This window comes from Opisthocomus hoazin, chromosome Z (genome assembly GCF_030867145.1).
Source record: "Opisthocomus hoazin isolate bOpiHoa1 chromosome Z, bOpiHoa1.hap1, whole genome shotgun sequence".
In the NCBI taxonomy this organism is placed as follows: Eukaryota; Metazoa; Chordata; class Aves; order Opisthocomiformes; family Opisthocomidae; genus Opisthocomus; species Opisthocomus hoazin.
In genome coordinates this window covers 91,089,430-91,111,697 of record NC_134454.1, presented here as the reverse complement: position 1 = coordinate 91,111,697, position 22,268 = coordinate 91,089,430, and the positions used below count along the sequence as shown (strand labels likewise).

At 40.0% G+C, this 22,268-nt stretch overlaps 1 protein-coding gene across 1 annotated transcript in view; it reads right to left on the bottom strand.

Moving 5' to 3' along the window:
• LOC104333477 (mucosa-associated lymphoid tissue lymphoma translocation protein 1) overlaps positions 1 to 22,268 on the bottom strand; it is a 34,177-nt gene that overhangs the window by 6,000 nt on the left and 5,909 nt on the right. Inside the window, exons 3-14 of the mRNA XM_075447051.1 lie at positions 21,967 to 22,088; positions 20,741 to 20,891; positions 18,043 to 18,221; positions 17,365 to 17,461; positions 16,606 to 16,638; positions 14,968 to 14,994; positions 14,042 to 14,077; positions 12,048 to 12,251; positions 6,365 to 6,542; positions 4,982 to 5,056; positions 3,809 to 3,936; positions 300 to 449 (exon numbers count right to left, since the gene is read on the bottom strand). Coding sequence (XP_075303166.1) covers positions 300 to 449; positions 3,809 to 3,936; positions 4,982 to 5,056; positions 6,365 to 6,542; positions 12,048 to 12,251; positions 14,042 to 14,077; positions 14,968 to 14,994; positions 16,606 to 16,638; positions 17,365 to 17,461; positions 18,043 to 18,221; positions 20,741 to 20,891; positions 21,967 to 22,088 — 1,380 coding nt within the window. The remainder of the gene's footprint in view (positions 1 to 299; positions 450 to 3,808; positions 3,937 to 4,981; positions 5,057 to 6,364; positions 6,543 to 12,047; positions 12,252 to 14,041; positions 14,078 to 14,967; positions 14,995 to 16,605; positions 16,639 to 17,364; positions 17,462 to 18,042; positions 18,222 to 20,740; positions 20,892 to 21,966; positions 22,089 to 22,268) is intronic.

Genomic DNA, 22,268 nt, shown 5'->3' with positions numbered 1-22,268 from the left:
ATGCCAGGAGGCAGACATCATGCAAGTCTCCCCTTCAGTGACTGAGTGGTCTTAAAAATACTTACTTGGGATGAATTCTGCATGTCACCTTGTTCATTATAATCTCATGTAGAGGTAAACCCCAACACCAAAATTTCCAAGATCTGAACATCCTAATGAAAATTCAGATATGAACTTGAATTTCTTCTACTTCCATGCAATACTACAACCCACAGACTATAGAGATTATTAAGCAAGTACATCCTCTTATTGTTCCCCACTGTGGAAGCAGGATCATCTAAAAGCAGACTGTACCATACCATGAGCTTTGGCCCACTGTAGGTTCCGTGCCAGAGACTCTGCAGAAGATGCGGTTTGTTGAATGGGATCAGTTAATGCCCTTTTCTCAGACAAACTGCTGCGAATCTCCAAAGCTTGCTTGCCTCTGGTAAGGTGACATTTGCCCATATCTAAAAATAAGATGCATATAGATTCTCTCAGAATCAATGCTGCTGAAATTCTAACTAAAATAAGTACATCACTGCAATGTTGTCTAGTTGCTACGGTTACGCCAGTGTCAGCACTTCCATAAAAACTTCACGAGTATTCATTGCTCAGCTATTCATTCACTTCAGGCTAAAACAGCACACCAGATGCTGAGGGTTTTGCTTGTGTCCTAGTCAACATGCTCACATGTATTTCAGAACCAGTTCAAGCAATATCACAGCTCTGATTCAGTAAGGTCTTAATTAAAGTGACTAATTTCATTGGAGGGGACCTCTAAAGAACTGGAGGCAAGTGGAGTATTTTAGGGGTCGATAAAGGGGCCAATGCCATTTATTTAACAGCATCAATAATGATCTGGATGACAGGACAGAGTGCGCCCTCGGCAACTTTGTAGGTGATTAAAATCTGCGCGTAGTGGCCGACACACCGGGGGGCTGTGCTGCCCTTCAGAGGCGTACGTACAAGCTGTAGAAGTGGGCAGAGGGGAATTGCATGAAGTTCAACAGTGTCAACACTGAGTCCTGCACCTGGGCAGGAACAACCCCATGCACCAGTACGGAAAGGGGACTGACCCACTGGAAGGCAGCTCTGCACATAAGGACCTTGGGGACCTGGTGGACACCAAGCTGACCACGAGCCAGCGAAGCATTCTTGTGGCAAAGGCAGCCAACAGGAACAAGGGAGGTGATCCCTCCTCTCTGGTCAGCACTGGTGAGGCCACATCTGGAGTGCCGGGTCCAATGCTGGGCTCACCACAAGAATGAGATGTACATACTGGAGAGAGTGCAGCGAAGGGTCAGACAGGAGGGACCTGGAACACCTCCCATGTGAGAGAAATATGAGGGAACTGGAGCATACTTTGTATGAGGAGATGCTGAGAGAGCTGAGACTTTACTGGAGAGAACGTGGCTCAGGGGACTTCTTATCAGTATGTACAAGTACTTGACGAGGGAAAGTAAAAGAGACAGAGCCAGACTCTTCTCAGTCAAGACCAGTGACAGCTCAGAAGGAACCAGATGCAAACTGAAATAGAGAAAATTCCACTTAACTATAAGAAACAACTTTCTACTTTAACAGTGATCAAACCCTGCAGGTTGTGCAGGGAGGTTGTGGAGTCTCCATCCTAGAAGACATTCAAAACCCACGTGGACAAGGTCCTGAGCAACCAGCTTTAGTTCACTCTGCTTTGAACAGGGTTGGACTTGACAATCTCCAGAGGTCCCTTCCAACTTTAACCAGCCTGCAATTCAAACTTACTCGCATTTTTTAGGGCCTCCCTATATTTAGTTCAGTGATGTTTTCAGATAGTTCTGCTGCTCGCAGAAAGTAAAAACCTATGGCCTGCAAAGTGAATTAAAAGAACGACTAGAAAATTTCCATTCGTGAGTTCATTAAAGAAAGAAACAGTGAAGGCTATTTACATGGAACACTTAACGTGAACACTCCTTCAAACATTTCCAAGTGTCATCAGTGCAGCGATGTACTAACACCCAGTCTCTGGTAATACTGACAACAATGGTTGTCACGTTGCCTGACAAATCCATCTTTCTCTCCACTCTGAGTTCAAGAATGAGATAAGTAGTGGGTCACACGTCAGAACATCTACAGCCTGTGACATTAACCTGGCAGCACAGATGAAGCAGTAAGTCAGTCATATTTTACAGGACACTTGGGGAAGTTTAGGGAAAATTAGTGCCAGCAGATTTGTGACATGTTCTTATGGCGAAGCCACAACCGCAGGGGAAAGAGGAGAGAGAAATCTCAGAGAATACTAACCCACCTAAGAACACCCAAAAGCAATGACAAAAGGGATGAGGGGAGGAAGAGGGTGAGAATATTTCTGGATATTTGTTCATTCTAAAATTTCTAAACTTCTTACGCAAGTTGAAAGACTGGTTGGTCTCTGAGCATTGCAAAATACAAGCAGGTGTCTGTTCTACTCTTACTCCTGCTTTGAACAGGCTGACAATGGGAGAAGGCAGGATGAAAACTAAAGACACCGTATACTACAGACATAGCATTGATGCTAGGATGAACGGATTACAGGGCTCTCTTTTCACAAAAGAGTAACAGTGAGAATGTCCCAGAAGGCAAGAAAGATGAAGGAAAGGGAAGATACTGGGGCCTGCTTCAAAACAAAGAGTCAGGAATGATGGTTTAATGAATTTGGGCCTAAACACAGCAGCTGGTGAGCATCCAGCAGGAGCTTCACTAGAGCTTCTGCCAGGCTTGTGGGAAACACAGCTCTAGCTAGCTCTAGCTTCTACCACAGCAAATGGGAGGCCAGCAAGTCCTCAAATCCTTCCTTCGTGTTTAGGTAGTGGCAAAATTGAGTAGTACTGTAAGCAAATAAAAGCTTCACATTTCATTTCAATGTAGGTCCTGGGGGTATACTGGATGCCTATTGCCATGAATCTGACATAAATTCCATGCTTGTATTGCAGCTAGTCAACCAATGATCCCTTCCCTTTCCTCAGCAGAGCACTGGCAGAAGCTCTGTCAGTTTAATCTTTGCATTTAATTTGCAACAGTCTGACCTGTTGATAGCAGAACTTTACTGTGCATTTAGGATCCTCTGGGAATTTTTTCGGTCAAAAGACAGACTGGGCAAAATTCCGAGACCTGCAGTTGCACCGAGCACACTGGAAACCACAGCAGAACTTGGCCAATTACGTACATGACCTACAAATCACAGGATCCTGCACAGACAGTGCTTTGTTAGTGGCTGTATCTATTCTTCTACGTTTTGAGCAAATGTTTGCACAGAAACAATACATTTTCCCTCAACGGTTTTCACTTTAGTGCTTCTCCCATCAATTACAAAAGACAATTACTGAACCAGACGTATTAAAACAGTGGATTGCCCTTTATAGTGCATTTATACCCTTTGATAGAAAGCAAATAATTATCATCACTATAGCACTCTTTGAGGTACGTAGGACTCAGTCACTTGTTTAAATGGATGTGGAAGTGACTGGACTACCACTAGCAGCTGACACCACAAAACAGAATAGTAATTTTTGTGGATGGATAATTCAAAGCTCCATGCAGAAAGACCCTCAGAATAAATAAGTTTCCCTAACAAGGAGAGTATAAAATTGATCACTATTAAAGAAGCTCAGATGCCTTTAGAATATCATGATCTTTGTTAATGTGCTGCCCAGTAGCACCTGCTTCTTGATAAAAGCTGCTGTTTTAACAAAATGCAACAACAAAGAGCTTGAAGTAGCGTAACGCATTCACCATGAGAAGAACATTTAAGCAAAGAAGTTTTTAGTAATGCGGGCTGAGAAGACTGTTAGCGCAGTAAGCTGGAGTTCACCTTCCGCAACCTCATCAAGCAGTACAGTAATCTTCTTGTCTTCTAACAAACGGTCCTTCAAGAACTTCATGAAGATTCCATTGGCCAACCCCGACTGCTGAATTTCAAAAGCTTCTGCTCCTTGGCACCTATGAGATCACCAGCATCAGACAAGGAATAAACACTGCAACATCTGCACGATTAAGATCAACATGAGGACAAAAGAAGAAAAGTTATGTTGGGAATGGGGGAAAGAAAGCCTACAATTTGAAAACGGGGTTGTGTTTAAGGGCAGCCTGCTCCTCGTTCATTTGCGAGCAGCTCATCCTGGGAAGACTTCACTTACAGTCAAGCCACAGACCACAGCTGATATCAAACTGTTTATACAAGGAGATTAAATTTCTCATAAAAGACTTCATTAAAGCTCTTGACAACTTCTATTCAACAGCTTTTGCACTTGACTTGAAAACTGATAGAGGTTATTTAGCTTTCTGCATAAGTAACCTCTTCAAACAGTTTCAAATGCAGTTGTAACTTTATTCTTTACACCTAGAATAAGAAGCAGAGAGGCCAACCTACATGCTACTCCTCCAATAATTTATTAATTTATATTTTTAACTTTTTTTTTTCCCCTTAAAATTTATCTTGCATTAACAAGAGGAGACACATGACTGAAGAGGGTGCAGCATGTAGCATCGACCGCTCCACAGCACTTGACCTTCTGTACAAGCTCACAGTGCAGCAAGTGCCATTAGGAACACCCAGGACTTAACTGCCCCTTCCCCATCAGCACCCACAAACAGAACATTATGGGTCTGAGGGTAAAATTTAATTTTTTCTTCTCTGCGTTTTTTTCATTTCTAATAAATAATACTGAGATAAGTGCACAACTCCCACAAGTAACCATTTAAAAAGGACCAGGAACACCGTCCAGGAGTCTGGTTTGCTGAAGGCAGTTCTCTGACTGGCGTTAGCCTGTATCTGAATGGGCACATTAAGTACTGGGAATCATTACTTACGCATTTCCACAGTCAGACTGTAAAAAACATAGTATAAGGACACAGATATGGATATATATTACTGGTCCTTTAGCACCACAGTTAGTATTTTCGTGTAAAAGATTAGCTGTACAATCTCAGTGGTCATTTCTGGCTTCAAAGCCTCTGTGGCATAGCAGGAGAAAAATTTCCTTACGTTGCATATCCAAAAACAATGTTGGCTGTAACCTTCAGAGCATCTAAGATAAGAATTGTGTCATCATACTCATTTCTGCAATAAATGGAAACACAAAAAAGTAAAATAATAATTTGAGAATGAACAATGTTGACAAACTCTACAGTTGTTCAAAACACTGAAAGGGCATAGTTCAGAAACAGTAGGTTTTTTTCTCCTACATTTCTGGAATGAATCCTGACTACTAGAAGTCAAAAATCAGCATCATCAATACTCTTCATGAAGACAATGAAAAGATACAGTCAGATATCATGCATTACCCAGATGAGGGCATGCTGTATTAACCAATACAGTTTGGCTACAATCTCTTAAAAAAGAATTTCTGATCTCCTCTCCCCCCCCCCCCCCCCCCCCCCGGTGTCTGTGTAGTTAACGTGAGGCTTATGCAGCAGTATTTTCTATTTGGACAGCAGATCATGAAGCCGAAATGGGTCACTGGCATTTCATCTGCAGTGAAGTTTAGAGGCTCTGTGAACACCAAAGCACTAGCAATTTTCTATTATGAAACATTCCTTAGAGACCAATTTTCATCAGTGCTGACTGAAGAGCTGATTTCAAGTGCAAGTTTAATCGGGCATAGTAGTCTCTTAACATGGTAAGAAAATAGTACTTTGTTCAGAAAAATCTGATGAAGCAGTTGACTTTTCAGCTTTAAATAAAGATAAAAAATCCCCAGCACAAAAGCAGCGCGCAAAATCCATGCCTCTTAAGAGTTCTAAAATAAGCACTTTACTTGAGCCCTTCTGTCAAATTAACATGCCTTTGATCATATGGATCCTCCTTCCTCTCTGTAATGATGAAGACGGTTAATGATGCTAGGGGAAGGGGTCATTTTTCTTCTTCAAGATGCCTAATTTCACTTTTATCTAAAAAGACTGATACTTTGTAATTTTTAAACAACAACAAAAAATTGCCATTCAAATCAAGAGGCAAGTATCTGTCCATGGAAGCAAAAAGCCTAATCACCAGCTTCACATTTCCATCCAGGCCAAAGGCAAAATAAGTCTGAATGAAACCTACTGCCTTTAAAAGCATTCAGGTGCAGGCTGTGAATTCTCAGAACCGTGAACTTTGCGGCACACTGAATTCTGAGCCCAGACTAAAGACTTCTCCTCAGCTTGAAGTCCAGCTTTCTCTCCCTTGCTATTCTCTCATAGCAGCTGTTCAGTTTTATTTGTTCATTTTAAAATAGGCTCAGTTTTAATCTGTTGCTGCAGAGAATAAACTGAACTTTACAGTTGGTTCCCCAAACTACAGTCATTATACCCTCTCCCCCTATTGTGTAGCAAACCCATCTCTCAGACATTTAGTGTCAGTTCTCACTAGTCACAAATTAGATCATACCTTTTCCGACACATATCCAGCAGGAAAACATTGAGTCCCGTCTCTTTTTCCTGCATTAGTTTGAGGATGTTCTGGACACACAAACAGTTGGCAGATCGGTAGGGATTTGGAGCATCAATAGGAACCATGAAACTGTTCCCATAGTTTTCGTAGCCATGGCCAGCATAGTACAACAAACCTGAGAGTGCAAAATATAGGTGACTGAAAACGCAGTTCAAGAGTTATTGGAACATTTCTGTAAATCTTAGCACAGCCAAAACCTTCATGCACTATGTCCACAGTATTTGTCTGTGGGACATTATTATCATTCAAGCTACTCCAAGCAGGTTTTTTTTTTTTCATATCAATATGCCTATGTTAATACAGGAAGGAAGGGAAGGGGGGTGGGAAACCATGTTAACATCAACTTCACAATACAGACACACCAAATTTAAAAAAAAAAAAATTAAAAAAAAAAATCACTCATGCAACAGAATCCATTAGATATTTGCATCAAACACACAAAGTTAAATACCCTTAAAATGCTTTAAGTAGAGTTATGACCTCTAACAGAAATAATCTGTTATGTATGATAACTCACAGACATGAGCCAGGAATTGTGCCAACTGTAAAACATCTTCTCCGCATGTGCAATTACAAAGCCTTGAGCAGCAGTGAGTCAGTGCAGGTTTTACAGATAGAAAAAAAGTAACACTGAACAGTTTGGATGGATTTTTTTTTTTAAATGAGAGATGCCGTCATCTTTAAAATTATTCTCCTTTGATTATTTTATGTTTTACTTACCATTAATCATTGGAAATTCTTAAAAGTACTTTAACTAGAAAAAAAAAATCAGAGAAACACCTTGCTTACACTATGAGAGCATTTGGCAAGTTTTTAGTTTTGCTGTTTCATCTGTGCAGTCAGTTTCTTAATTTGTTTTTGTCTTTCTTATAGGTAGGGATAAGAAATATTTTTACTTTTAGAGGGGGGAAAAAAAGGTCATTCTGTGATGATGTTTGGTAGGACTCTAGAACACATTCCCATTACCAAACTACCAACAACTCATTCATAGTTAATTGCATCTGCATCTCTTTACAGTTACAGACTCACAACTCTTGTGGGTCTACTAAACAAACAAATTCTGTGTGCTTACCTAAACACAAAAGATTATCCTACAGTCATCTCTCTTGTGTCGACACACAACAGTCTACAATAATTTAAGATTTAAAATCTTGAAAAAAAAAAACATGAAATAGTTTTGTACAAAGAAAACACATAATCGAATTTTAAAAAGTTTTTCTTAACCCTGAAAAAGGGAACTGCAACCTAGGGCTTAGATTTTACTTACAAGAATAAAAATGTAGATATTAAAGCCATATCAATTTGCAGTAAGATTAGATGATCTTAGCATTAATAACCTCCACTGCCATAAAATGCAGTTACCAGAAGCTTGTACGATTAAATGGAATTTTCCTATTGTCTGTGCCCCGTGCTATTTTTGTTCACCTATGGGGCAAGTTCCATCTTCTAAAAAGAATTTTTATTTATCTATACAAAGCAGTCTATGGGTCACATCTTCAATTAGTATATAGTGGTGCAGCTGAGTTAAAGTCAACAGAGATATGAAAATTTATGCTAACTGGAGATACGGTCTTATGTCACTGTTCTTACTAAGAATAGCTGCGAAATTTACGTCACTACAAAACTTCAATATTCAGAAAAAACAAAGGAAGCCTTACCCTAACATACTAAAATGATCTACATTTAAGTCAGCTCGTGCAGGTAGATACGCTAGGTGTTTTTACCTTTTCATTACAGATAGCTGCAACAAACAAAAATACTTCTCTCGCAGAGCACTGCTCTTTGTGTAACGGAATACCAAGGTATAACTATAGCCCTTCAAACTAAGCCTTTGGTTCTCTTGTAAGCTCTCAAGTCATTAACAACTATGCCAAGACCTTGCAAACTGCTCCATTCAATCAACAGCGCTCAGTTTCTTTTTATGGGAAACACGCATAGTCAAGCAGCCAGCAAGTGCATACAAGGTAAACTCGAGGACGCAAGGCTTCACCTCAGCAAAGAGCCTCATGTTTACCCCTCTGCCACAGGCTTGGAAAACGGCAACAGCTTTAGTCAATTAAAAGTTGTATTTCCAAAGGGCACAGAATTTAACGTGTATGATTAAAAACCTACACAAAGGTGCTACTGGGCTATTTAGAAGATTCCAATGGTTACCTGAGTTTCAAGAGTTAAAAATGAAGTTAAGCACCAAGTGCATGACTCCATGTCAGGTTCCAAGTTAAAAGGAAACTCTTCAATCTGATTTCCACAGAGTTTGGATTGGGACCTAAATCAAGGCTATACCTGAGATTATATACATCTGAGCCTACGTTAGGCGAGTAGTTGGACTGACCGAAGGAAACAAGGCTAATACAAAGCACGATTTATCAGAGTATTTCCTCAATTATTTCTGAAATATTTCTATTCGCAAATACATTTCTTTTATATCCTTAAGCAGATGACTGTGCTATGCTTATTTGATGAGTACCTGCAACAGTTAATACGTTGAGCTCAAGATCCCAAATAAATCTCTGCATACCCAGAGGAAACATGTTTGGAGGGCCTCATTAGACACTTTGCCACAACAATTTTAAGTAGGCTCAAGTTCCTCACAGACGTCAGCATTTAAGTGATATCTGTGTCTCTCTCCCTCCTTTTTTTTTTTTTTAAAGAAAGCAGTCTAACTATTTTTAGCCTTTAAAACATACAAGTCTACGGTTTTACTCTTTGTGGAATACAAGATTAACTGCACCCTACATTTAGAACAACATAAATTAAGCCATTAGAGGAGAGAATCATTACCACTTTGTTTACTACACCTGCTCTTAAGCAACAATATCTGAAATGCCACTTTCCTGGCAGTAAGCAAGAATTACACAATGTCATATTAGGCATCATGAATGTGTGTAACAAGGACTAAACAGACGTAGCCACTATGCCTCTTCTGTTTGGAGCTATGCCCACTAAAACCGCAATAAATCATTATCTATTTGTGCACTGACAGCATCTTTTACATGCTTTAAGCCATTAATAGCCACCATCCAGAAAGAACAAAGTGACCATTTAAATTGAAGCAGCTATTGCCAAACAGTACTGACAAAATGGTCTGCTTACCTTTCAGAAATATCAACTTGCTGGAAAAATACAACTGCAAAAATACGCCTTATAGGAGCTTTCATATAGTGCTGGTGAGAAACTCATCAAAGCCTTTCAGTACTTTATTTTCTAAATTCATGCCAACAATTACAGAAAAAAAAATTGAGAAGGTGCAAGAATCTGAAAGCTCACTCAAATGTGTAAGGACATCTATTTCCCAGGGAACAAAAAAAAAGAAAACCGCTATCAGAACACCTACTATACTCTATTGCCATAATTAGTCTTCATGTCATGCAAGTTGTGGCTCTGACATAAATGCCCAAATGTCAGATCAGCCAGTTCTGCGCAGACAGAGCATCAGGTAACACACCATTAAAAAAGTCAAATAATCTGACCTTGGGTTCCAAAAAAGAATCAAATAATGTTTTCTCGTGTGGGCGTTACTATACGAATTCTGCAATTTAAACAGGACAACTGGCACAGCTTTTTGGTCTTTGTTCTAAATCATTTCTGGAGTTGTTTATGCAATCTTAGCTTTTAGAAAAATGACAGAACTAGTGGCAGTCAGCAGCAAACTCCTCAAAGCCCACAGAAGAACTTTTCTTACACCCCAAGCTAGGTCTTTCTAGGCCTTTTCCACACCAGACATGAAGGGTTTTGCTCTGTGCATCAATTTCACCATGTCCTGTCCCAGCTAGCGCAGCCACCAACCAGTTCTGTCTTGTGCTTTGTCCCTCAAAATCACGTTTATGCAAGACAAGGAATCCCAATATATGAGTAATCATCGAAGAATCAAGGCATATCAGACCTGACTGGTTAGTCATTACCCCAGCAAAAGGCACCTCCTGTGCAGTATGTGGAGAAGAGCTTAAAATTGGTATTAATATTCTATTACAGGTACCTTATAAATGGATATGTGACTCAAATAACAAAAACTTAGAGGAAAAAAAAATGTGTTAAATGCACATCTTTTAGTATGCATACTTTGTTTAATTTGTCCTCTTACAACTTAAACCAATTAAGCTTTCCATCTAATGTGCAAAGGCACAAAGAAAGAATACATTTTATACTCTATATTCAGACCTGTGAAACAGCAGTTGTACCTGAGTTTTGCCCAAACAGGAATCTTAGTATTTAACTCAGTGCAAAGTCCTTTACTATCGACAACTGCAGAAAGCCAGAACCTGAAGTCCACAGCTCACCTATTTCTCAGTTGGTGCCTTTCCTTACGCAAGGTGTATTCTGCAAAGGATAATGTGAATTCTTCTCCGTTTTATTTTACTTCTTTAATGTGCATAGACATAACTTCGGAGAACTACATTTTCATTTTATATAAACTCCTTTTCAATCTGCTTTCTGAAGTAGAAATCCAGGTTTGCACTATCAAGGACGTGAAAAACTCTGTGCTTGCCAGGCCAGTATCACAGTAACTGAAAGGAACCAGCAATTCAAACTAAGGATTGGCAAAAAAGAGGAGGGAAAGAAAGACTGCATCCAGCCTGTTAAGGGTTACGCCCTAACTCTAAAGCACAATGTTCTCCTCTTATTTCTGCACTGCGTATTTTATTTTGTAACATCATGAGATACACTGTGCTGCTATGCCCGCCTGCCCCCCCCAACACACCTGGTATCAGAGCGCAGCTCACTGTCAAGGCAAAGCAAAGCAGCCCTCTTCCTCTGTTCTGTACAGAGCTGTCGATCGAGGAGTAAGAGAGCAGTGCAGCCCCTCTCAAAGAGCGCCAGAAGGACGGAAATCCAGAAGGAAAGGGTGTTCTGCAGACATCCAGTAGAAAGAGAGGGGGTGAACGGGAGGGACAGCAAGTCCAGGACACATTCCATGCTGTATGTAGGACTGCTCCCCACCTCCCAACAGAAAGGCAGCCTAGCTGTCTAAGTACGCCAAGGGATCGGGCGACCCTACCCAAATCATTAACTTGCAGGCACGGGGAAGGAGGACAGCAGAACAGGAGTTTACGAAGAAGGTGTTTAAGAGGTCTCCTAAAAGCAGCAAGGACTGCTGCCAAGACGACGTGTAGTCTTGTATACTGCAGTCACGCAGTTTTCAACTACTCTGCTACTTGTCTGTTTCCATAATACACTAATACAGGTGACAACAAACTATTCTTGCTCTTGCTTAAAAAAGACTACTACAAACTAGTACTAATGACTTCTTGTTACAAATATGCATCTTCTGCGGAGCATGTTGTCAAACACGCTCGCTATACAGGCGCAGCAGCTTTCAGCAGGCAAACGCATCCGTACCGTCACACAAAAAAGTGCACTCCAGTTTTAGGCATGGTTAAAGAAAAAAGTTCAAACATTTTATCTGTTCTAAGGATAAAGAAACAGTAACATTTTAACCAAAGTCAAAGAATATGCTGGTGGGTGTTTTTAACGTACTTTTCCCATTCTCCATCCTGCTATTTACAGTGAAGTTTGTTTTGCTGTCACGTACAGTGAGCTGGCAGAGGTAAGCACCAGATGTTTGTGTACATGATACATCTCCAAACTGACCCACTGCAGAAGGGATATCACATGCTCTTACCATATACTCCTTTGTCCAGGAGCAGTAAAAATTCATCCACTGCATTTCGCATCTCAGACTCCGTAAGATCCAGCAAAGAAACAACTTTGAAATCCAGCTGTCTTAGTAAATTAGTCAATTCATGGACATCTACCATCGGAGCCTTGAGTTGGGGGTGATTCCAGTAGCTCATATTTCCTATTAACAGAGCTACCTTGTCTGTTGCTGCAGAGACAAAAGAAAACCAAAACCACAGCACATTTATGTATTCCATGGGTTCAATACCTTTAAATTTAATTTCTTCTAAAGTGAAATCTCACTTCAGGCAGAACATTTTATATGATTTTAAGTATCATCCTATATCCACAATACAGTTCAACTCTCTTTTCATCCAAAAAACCCCATTGCAGCATGGTCTGACAATCAACGTATCTGAACTGTGATGCCTCTCAGACTGGATAATCTGTCAAGAAGAGAGTCACTAAGGCTACCTCCCATTTCTTTCATTTTCCTGAAAGAACAATTACTGAATTCCCCCAAGCAAGAAGAAATTTAATAAACATGAAAATTCTTACGGCAAATTGCCAAAGCTATGGCCAGTATACTTTCCCCGAACCCTCAAAATTTCTTATGCTTCTTAAAAATCAAACAAAAACCCACCACACACAAAAGACCACTTTCACATCCCCATCTCCTGTGTCCCATCTCTCTAAAACACGGTACATTTAGGTGGAAACTTTTACAGGTCAGAAGTAAAGTCTTTCTTCTGTTAAGGTTTTACTGTTGCTCTGGTTAAACACAATTATACAGGACGTGAGAAATTTGCAAAATTCAGCGGGAAGTCTACTGCTTTCATTTTAATAAAGGCAGAAGTAATTCTGTCAAAAGTAAACAAAGCAGCAATGAAAGGGGAAAAAAGTCACATTGACAGAAACGCTTTAGAGACCACTAGCCTGATTTTTATCCCCAAATTGCACACTAAGTTACAGAAAGGCACTTATTCAAAGCAAGGCACTTCCTCCCTGGTGTGTTCCTTCTCTTCTCCAATAGGAATTACTGTCTCATAGCTCTGGTGGGAAACGAGACCACGCAAACGCCCCACTCCTGCTCCAGAGTCAGCAACCCCACACAGCTTGATCCAGAAGAGAAGCTCTGCCCACAGCCTCAGTGTCTGGTATTGCACCGCCTTCAACCACGATGTTTTCAACATTTTTGCAGGTGGAAAACCTCCAAAGTCTTGAACAGCATGAACTATTTTGAACAGCAGAGACTGACAGTGGCATACTGTCATTGAAAAACACTTTTAAAATGACAAGCTTTCTAATTAATTTAGAAAAGATGAACCAGGACCGGGGAGTACTTACACTCCCTCTCACACTGATCAGCCTGAAAGAGCAGTAAAATTTTGACAGAGGCCAGCAGCCTTTCCACCTGGTTTAACATTGACAAGACAACACGTCTGACCACAGTCAAGTCTACCATGCAAACTTAGGAATGTGGTTAAAAAACCCCAGCAACTCTTCTTCACAACACACATGTGCTATCCATCTATCTTTACGAGCTTCAGCTCAGGATCAAAACATCCACACACGTGCACAGGAAGAGCTGAGCTTGCAGGGGCAGCGCACCCTTCGCAGACAGGCTACCAGTCCTCTTTATCACATCATCCTAATGCCACCACCTCCAACTGTCAAAGTATTCAAAGTCATGGAGTAACACACTTGCTAAGGTCACGTCCAGAGGAATTTGAAACAGTAAACTGAAACAGATGAGAAGCTGCAGACGCTCCACCAAGTCACTAAAAATACTGGTGCCCTTACCACAGTTTACTGCTGAAAGGGCATGTAAGTATTATAAAGGACCATAAAAACAGACAAAGGTCTCCCTCCCTGCAGCTATTTACACAAACTACAGTTATTCCACTAGCAATGGCAGAAGCAGCAATACTCAGAAGAAGCAAAATCTATTTCCTAGATATGAAATACATACATTCATTACAGCTACAAACTACTTACCAACGGGTCTGGGATTTGATTGCTCTTGTAGGTCTGCTTGAAAGAGATTCAAAGAGCAGATCATCAGCAACTACAGTCATAGTTCCAACGTCCAAAATGAACCGCGTGTTCCATACAGCCATAGTCTATCGGTACTGCTTTACCTAACAAGGTACTAGTTTAAGACAAAAAAAAGTAGTCTTTGTTCTGGTGGGGTTTTGGGGTGTTGTGTTGCTGTTGTTTACCTGATTTCCTTCACCCTCTTCCAGCAAACATAGCCTAACAGGATATGAATAGCTAGTTCTCTAAATTAAGACATAATAGATGCTTACAGCATAATTTTGAATCTCGCAAACTGCCCATCAGCATCTTCAGTAACATCCGAAACAGTACCTCCTCTCCAAATGAAATGCAGACATGCAAGATGGGGGCTGCTTAGCAGGGATGACTGCTTGTATGTGACAATTCTTTTATTTTGTACTTCACAGAGGGATGGTAGAGCCAATGCTCTGCCAAGAGAGGAGGTAAGCAATATGCCAAAGTGGTACACTTTGGATAACATATTATGTATCATGACAGTACCACTTCAGTGACTAAAACTGAGTCTTGGCAAAAGCAAACCGATCTTTGGTGTCTAACCTAGGAAACTGTATGACCTCTGTGATTTGAGATTTTGGGAACACCGTATCAGGGATAATCCCTTATGGAGCACTGTTCCAGATCTATGTTTCTATAAAAACATCAATGTGATTCACTACATTCTTCAAGTTAATTTATTGGAACATGAAAGCTGTGCTTCTCTTAACATAATGATTACCCCTATTAAATCCTCAGTTACAAATACATCCAAATAAGGCAAAGTATATATTGTAACCCAGCTAGGCTTCAGTGATTTATAACATACAATGAAGATGTGAAACTGAAGTGTTTCAAAACTTACCACTTACCTGGTTTTTGAAGATCACTTAGATCTTCTGTGAAGAAATACACCAGTCAAATCACAGTTTAAACAAGAAGCAAAAAAAATACATTTTTTATTAATAAAAATATCATGAAGTTTCATGCCATTAGTAGCAGAAGCCAAATGTTAGAAAACAAACTACCTTTCTAAAATACTTCTGGCTTTGCATTTCTGTAAATGTAACCTTTCATATGTTTATTCCACATGCAGAGAAGAGAAAATCCTACACCAATATACTGAGCTATGCTAGACACAGCATAGTAATACAGCAGATCTCAAAACAAAGGGAGAAACACATACTATGCCTCCATCCCGCAGACGTGCAAGCAGCCTGAATGACAAGATGTCACAATCACCCATTTGGAAAATACATGTTTGAGGGACTGCTGAAAAAGCAACATCCTGCGCAAGAACTCTTACTTCGTAAAGCCACACATATTCAGAAAGACTTCAGATACAATTTTCACACATTTTAAGCTACCACAGGTTTCACCTAATTATCCTGAGAACACTGGAAACTATGGAAAAGAAAAATCATTCTTCGGGTGTTGACGTAGCTTAGTAGCAGAATGATGTTGCATCCAAGCAAACTGTCGTTTTGAGTGTAGATCTCCACAGATAATACAGTGATTATCATCTGCTTCAAAGTGTAGTTGAATTACAGGTAACGAGGGGGCTTCTGCGTAGCACTCCATCAGGTAATGCAGACACCTCCAAGCCAGAAAAGACGTGAAGGCTTAGAGAGATGATTGGTCTCAGAAGCTATGCCATGGAAGTGGCTGACACTGAAATGCGTGTCACTTGAATGTTCCAGTGAGCGACAGTACACAACCCCCTCACAATGCTAAACCTTTAACAAAAGGGCTAAAGGGAAACACCAGGTCTGGTTAAACTTTGAACAAGAAATGCTGTAAAGTAGTTTAATTCCAAGAAAACTCTATAAAAAAGCCAGGCCATTTCACGTACTTTGCAAATGTATTTGTTTTTTTCCATTGTTGGTAGGTAAGCTGGGATGGGAGGGGCTGCTGTAAGCAGCCTTACATCTTTATATATGATCCCCTATGATGTAAATATTACATATTTGACATGCTTGGTAATCAAGGGATGATATCAACATCATAGGTCACAAAACACTTCTTCCTCCCCCACTGCAGCAACACAAAGGAGAACAGGAATCATCCTAATGAGGTTGCTGGAAACACCTCTTGCAGACAGAGCTGACAGTGGAAGTAGCTCTATCCAGCTCTCTGAAGTCACCCATGTTCCTAGACATATTCAGCTTTTCTTGCAAGGATGTTGCCTCCCGAGTCCAGCCAAAGAAATCTTGAGATCTTTACATTTTACTAGAAACTGTAAGCACAGGACACAAAACCAATGCAAAAATCAAACACCTTTGATCACTACAGAAGAAGAAAGCAGCTTGGTTTTCCTCCTGTGTGCTCTAGACCATGGTATCAAGGCAAAGAAGAGAGAAGCACATGCAAAGAACGTTGCATCACACATCAGTGTTTTAAAGTAGACTGAAGCTCTTAACCCACACATGCTTTTCAGCAACAGACTCAACAATCTGTCATCCCCATCATTAATTTTTAAAAATTGATTCACAACTAAAGATCTACTTTACCTTCTGTGCACTCCACTGCCATAGCTTTCCTTCCTTGTGTTTTAAGGGGAGGGAAAAAATTGGAAGACAATTGCTCTCAGTTATGAGAGTTAGCACACAAAGTGGAAGACAAAGGTCACTTCCAAGCTTCTCTGCAATGTCTCATTTTATAGCAGTATAAACCAGCACTGACCACAACACTGTAATTATTACTAAAGCTCAGAAGTACTAAACTAGAATATCTCTTAGGATAGGAGAGAACTTTTCATATGAATTACGCAATAGCATTCCCAAATAGAACTGGAAGCTATACAAACAGATCTTCTCCTCTTTAGTTTACTGCAGATACACGCACACACACTGAACCGTGTTGTATTCATTTATGCTGATTGCTATGAATAATCTCACCTGTCCTGATTGATGAAGGACTCAGTGTAACACAGCCCATATCACCAAACAGGGTTAAACTGCTTTTTAAATTGTCAAAAGCCATGAAGAAATCAGCGTGCAATCTGCTGACAAGACACGTACGTGCTAGCAATGCCCCAGAGTGGCAGCATTTCTATGCTGGTTACCATAAAAACCCAAAGCACTTTATAATTGAAAAAGCTCTAAAATTCCATTTGTTGCAAGCAAGCACAGCTATTTTAACATATGGATAAACTAAAAATAGAGAAGGCATGTGCTTGTCTTAATACTGAAAGTTTCAAAAATTAATTCTAATGACAGGGAAGAAATTGCTAAATCAGCTGACTTGTATCAAACAGAAAAACTCCTTACCTATAATGACTTCTATCTTCTTGCTGTCTTGATCTTCCCGGTCATTGAATACGTGACACCAGTACGTCCCTTGATGTTCTACATCCACATAAGTTACCTATGCAAGCATCGTCACAGTCATCCCGCCAGACCCCAGAAGAATATCTGTATCAGTTTCACTTAAGCCCACACACAAGAAAGTGAAAACAAAAAGCCAAGCCTAAACAAATGCAAAAGCTGCTGATATCCTCACTCTTCAGTAAGCTGCAGGGCATGCATGTTCTAGAGATGCTTTCAAGAACAGGAGGAGGAATGCAAATCCGCCTCATGAGCTTGAGATGCATTAAGCACTGAATGCAACAGCTCATATAAATCGAAGTGCTTTGCAGGACAAGACAGAAAGAGAAGCTGTCACTGATACTTAATCTTTGTTATGTCAGTATGTCACACTAATCTAAAATACGTTACAGCCTTACATCCCGTGACCACCACCTGAAACATGTTCAGAATTAAAATTATGCACCCGCGAGCCTTAGAACAGTAAGGGCAAATAACGGAACAGGAGAACAACTTCTCACGAGCACTTCTGTGAGAGGTTATCAAGGCTATGAAGAACTTATTTTCTTCACGGAAGGTTTACGTGATAAGTTAAGGGTGGTTACACGAGTCCCCCAAAGCTGACACTTTGCAGTAACTTACCATGTAGACATTTTTGCTCCCATTTGCCAAGGGAAATCCATTTCTGAACCACTGGTAATGAGGAATTGGGTTTCCAACAGCTCTACATTCTAATACCAAAGTATCCCCCACTGTCAGGTTTTGTGACTGAGGCTGAATACAAATGCGCAGCTTGTTTTCAGGCAAACCAATTAAGCTCCCTAAAAAAGAAAAAAAAAAAAAAGAAGAAAAAAGAAAAGAAAGGGTGAGACAATCTAACTGTACAGAGGTTACCAAGAATTGATGACATATGGCCACATCTTCCTGTAACTACAATGCATTATTTATTCCTGCCTGTGGGATTACAAAGGCTCCAGGGAAAGGCGCAAGTACGAAGAGTGGCTACCGAAGGATGGACTGAGGATCCAACTTGTGTGCAAGTGTGGACACAGGAGTAAGAATTTAAAACTTAAAATCAGTTAGTTTTAGCATATCCCTATTCTTCTCATTCTAAACTGAGCATCAAACCTTATGATAAATACACCACAAAAGCCCAAAGCTAAAAACGCTTAACAACCATCAGCCACTGACATGTCCCCATACAGGTATGTCTTTGGGAAAGAAACCTATTCAGAAAACCCTAAATACATTAAAAACTTGCCCAGTTGATGTAATGTAGCAAGCACTACATATTCCCGTTACGCTTCTTCGTAAGCGCCCTAAGAGGGAGAACTATAGGAAGAAGCAATCAACCCTGCCCCTTATCCTTTTACACACCACCAAGACCTAAACACACTAAAATTCACTCCCACTAGGGTTCCTGGTTGGCCAAGAGTCATAAAGCAAGGCACCAGTCTGTGGGTACCTGCTGCCATTTAGTCACCAAAACTTTTGCCACAAGTGTGAAAATATACTGCTGTTTTTCCTAGTTTTTTTGTTTTTTAATCATCACAAGCTTATTCATCTCAGCTTCCTGGTGTAATCAGCAAGATCTAAAACTGCAGGTTTCTAACTGAATAGAACCTGAAGGAGGAGCAAAAGAAAAGCAGAAGAAATCATTGTTTAGATAAGGGACCGATAATATGTTCGAGATTAAGATGTAAAAAGGTCACCTCAAATGACATTGCAATAGCATTTGATCTTTTACTGGAGGACTGGTTCTCTCCATCTCTTCTGACATGAATGATTCTTATATGTGGGATGCAAGTGGAAAACACCTTTGACTTGCGACAACAGACAAAATAAGTACTCTTTGTGGTCTGAAGAGAGTTGATTTCTATCTCACTCATCTTTAGGCCAACAGCAAGTAATTCCAGGGTATTTAATTTAAAAGTTTACAAAAGGCACACTTAGTGCATGAGTAAACGCCTATTTAATGTAACTGACTATTCCGTAAAGAAAACCAACCAAACCCCAAAATCTACACACAACCCCAAAAGACACCACTCCAGCAACCTCAGAAACTGGAAATAAATGTACAATATTAATATACTAAATCTAAGAAGTAAATTTTCAAGATCTTCTTTATGTTCTACTAACAAATTCCAGTACTAGCTGGACACTGTTGAGTAGACAGCTATTTGATCTTATTTACTTTCTGCTATTGTTCCATTCTTACACTGCTTCCACTTCCATCATGTATGCTGAAGACGGATTAACCCATCGCTGAAGCAGAGGTATCTTCAAGCCAGTGCCATAAATTCATATGGACTTACACTGGTACAGTTAAATTACTAAGGCTTTTCTTACGCAAGTAACACATATTCAGCTGTTAGCTGACCATTTACAGAACCCATGAAGATGCACTGCACACCAAAAAGACTCTGTTTAGCTCATGTGTTTCTTCCTCTCATAGGTTTACTTCAGTAAATTGTTGGCATGTCTTCTCTATTATCTGGGCTGCTTATACGAAGTTGGAAAGATTGTATTAGCAAACGTATATTCTGCAACAGACATATCCACGGAGCCCCAGCCTCTCTCTCTTCTCCCCAAGTGTTCTGGCAAAGAAGGAATGTGCTGGGCTTCAACCAATTTAACTTTCCTGGCTGGTACACGTCTAAGATTGTGATAGATTATTGTGGTCTGAAAAACTGACTGGAAGGGAGATTTATCACTTTGCTACCTGCCAAACCTTATTTTCCAGATCTCAGTCCTGTTGCCTCTGAGCACAGTTAACGCTCCTTCCGTTGCACAGCATCTAGGTTTTCTAAAGTGTCCAGGCCTCCAGCATGCATGCACTTTTCTGTAGTTCACTGTTCTGACCTTCTAAGTAAGGCAGGACTTCTTTCTAGGAAGGCAGAGAACCTCGTTAGATTCTCCTTTACCCAAACAGCTTGCTTCTCAGACTGGCAGCACGTAGATGAAGAAGAAAACAGTCCTGGCTATTAAGCCAGAGCCCATGGGGCAGACCTTCAGAATAGACTGTGGGTGTCCAGTCACTAGCAAGTTACAGCAAGAGGTTAACAAGTAAAAAAGAAGAGAGTTAAAGAATTGCTTTTCTGTTCCAAGAATCCTCTGAGAAGTAAAAGGATCTGAGACTGTGTATTGTTTTCCATCTACCTATTCTTATCTGCCACTGCAGAACTTCATTTCTCTTTTGCTTCTGTGACCAGCACAAGAGCCTGATAATTGGATACCACATCAGCCCTCTCTCACGCCTGTCCAAGACAGCAATGGGGACTTAAGTTTCTCTAACAAGTGGAAAGACAGACTTTCAGAAGACCGTGTTTTTGCCACTCACCATGAGATGTACCCTGGATATCACAAACTTCAAGTCGTGCCCACCGACTGAACACAAAGGAAGATTCACTGTTCACTCGACAGATGTAAAAGCCGGAATCGTTCACATTCACCGGATTCAAAACCAGCTCTGGAGAATTACCATGGGGAACCTGAATTACAGAGGAACCAAGAAATATTTAAATTTAAATTGATTTAATCTAAGCCACGATCTAACATTAGAATATTAATTTCAATGTCCATAACACCACACTCAACTCCTTCATTTACCTGAAACTTTTGGATGAGAAGGTCTTATTCTATGTATTTAGTAGCTCAGAGACAGGTTTTCTTCCAAGAATAATTCATATGTCCCTATTTAAGACAATTCTGAGCTTTTAAGCCAGTTGAAAAGTTCTTCCTAAAATTAATAATTTTTACCTTTCTCCACAAATAACTGAATAATTTCTTAATCACTACTCCAACCAGCACATGTGTTACATTCAGCTCTAGTCTTAAGATACATCTAGTTATGACCAGGAAACTGTAACATTCTTTCACAGAAAAATAATTTTTTACTGAATATGTATTTTAACTGTAATGAGCAGGAAATGACTGTAATAATATTTTTAAGCCATGTTTTAGATGATCTAGATAAACTTTTGGAAAGGTGTAGAAAATGAGTTACAAATTTCAGTCCCAACAGCAATTTAAAATACCATAAACTTACTGCATTTTTTAAAACAGCACTTAACAAAATGACATTAAGAAAAAAGTGCATTCATCTTGTAGAAAGATAACTGGGATCAGAAATATGGGCATAAGTGCTGGCACTTAAATTCCTAAGTGGAATTAAGTTCAGACCTTTAACTGTCCACTCTTAGGGAACCAGCTTCCCTCTGTCCAAGACCAAGAGTGACTGGCGCTTGTTCCAGTGTGACAGTTTCTCAGTAGCCTGTGTTCAACTTCTTGGTAGGCTGAGGGACAACTAAACTTAGTTTCCCTACGGTCACATTCCAAGATTAGCCTCCAAGGATGAAGTGGTCTGAGTATGAAGAACCACCTTATTGTTTGAGCACATTGACAGGGTCATTATGCAGCATTTTTTAAACTTCTATTTTTATTAGTACACATAGCAATCTTCTCCCCTTGTAAATAACGGTGACAGTCTTAAAAAGAAGCATCATCCAAAATCATTACCTATTATTTTCATCACTTAAAAAACCTATATTCTATATCAACTATTACCTCTTTTTCCTGTTTGAACCACTGGTAATGCACAAATGGATGTCCTGTTGCCCAGCAACATAGCTTGACGACCTGACCAGAGAGCACTGCTTGAGAGTCTGGCTGTATAACAATCTTTATACCTTTAAAAAAGAATTTACACATAGGAAAGTTATTAAGAAATGCAATTTCACAATTTAAATTTGCATTTCAGTTGTCCTTTGAGCAAAGAAAGTTTCTGTCACTAAATATACTTGAAAATAACATGTTTGTACTGTGTATACACGCAGCTCCAATTAGTTATATGACTTTAAGACATGAAA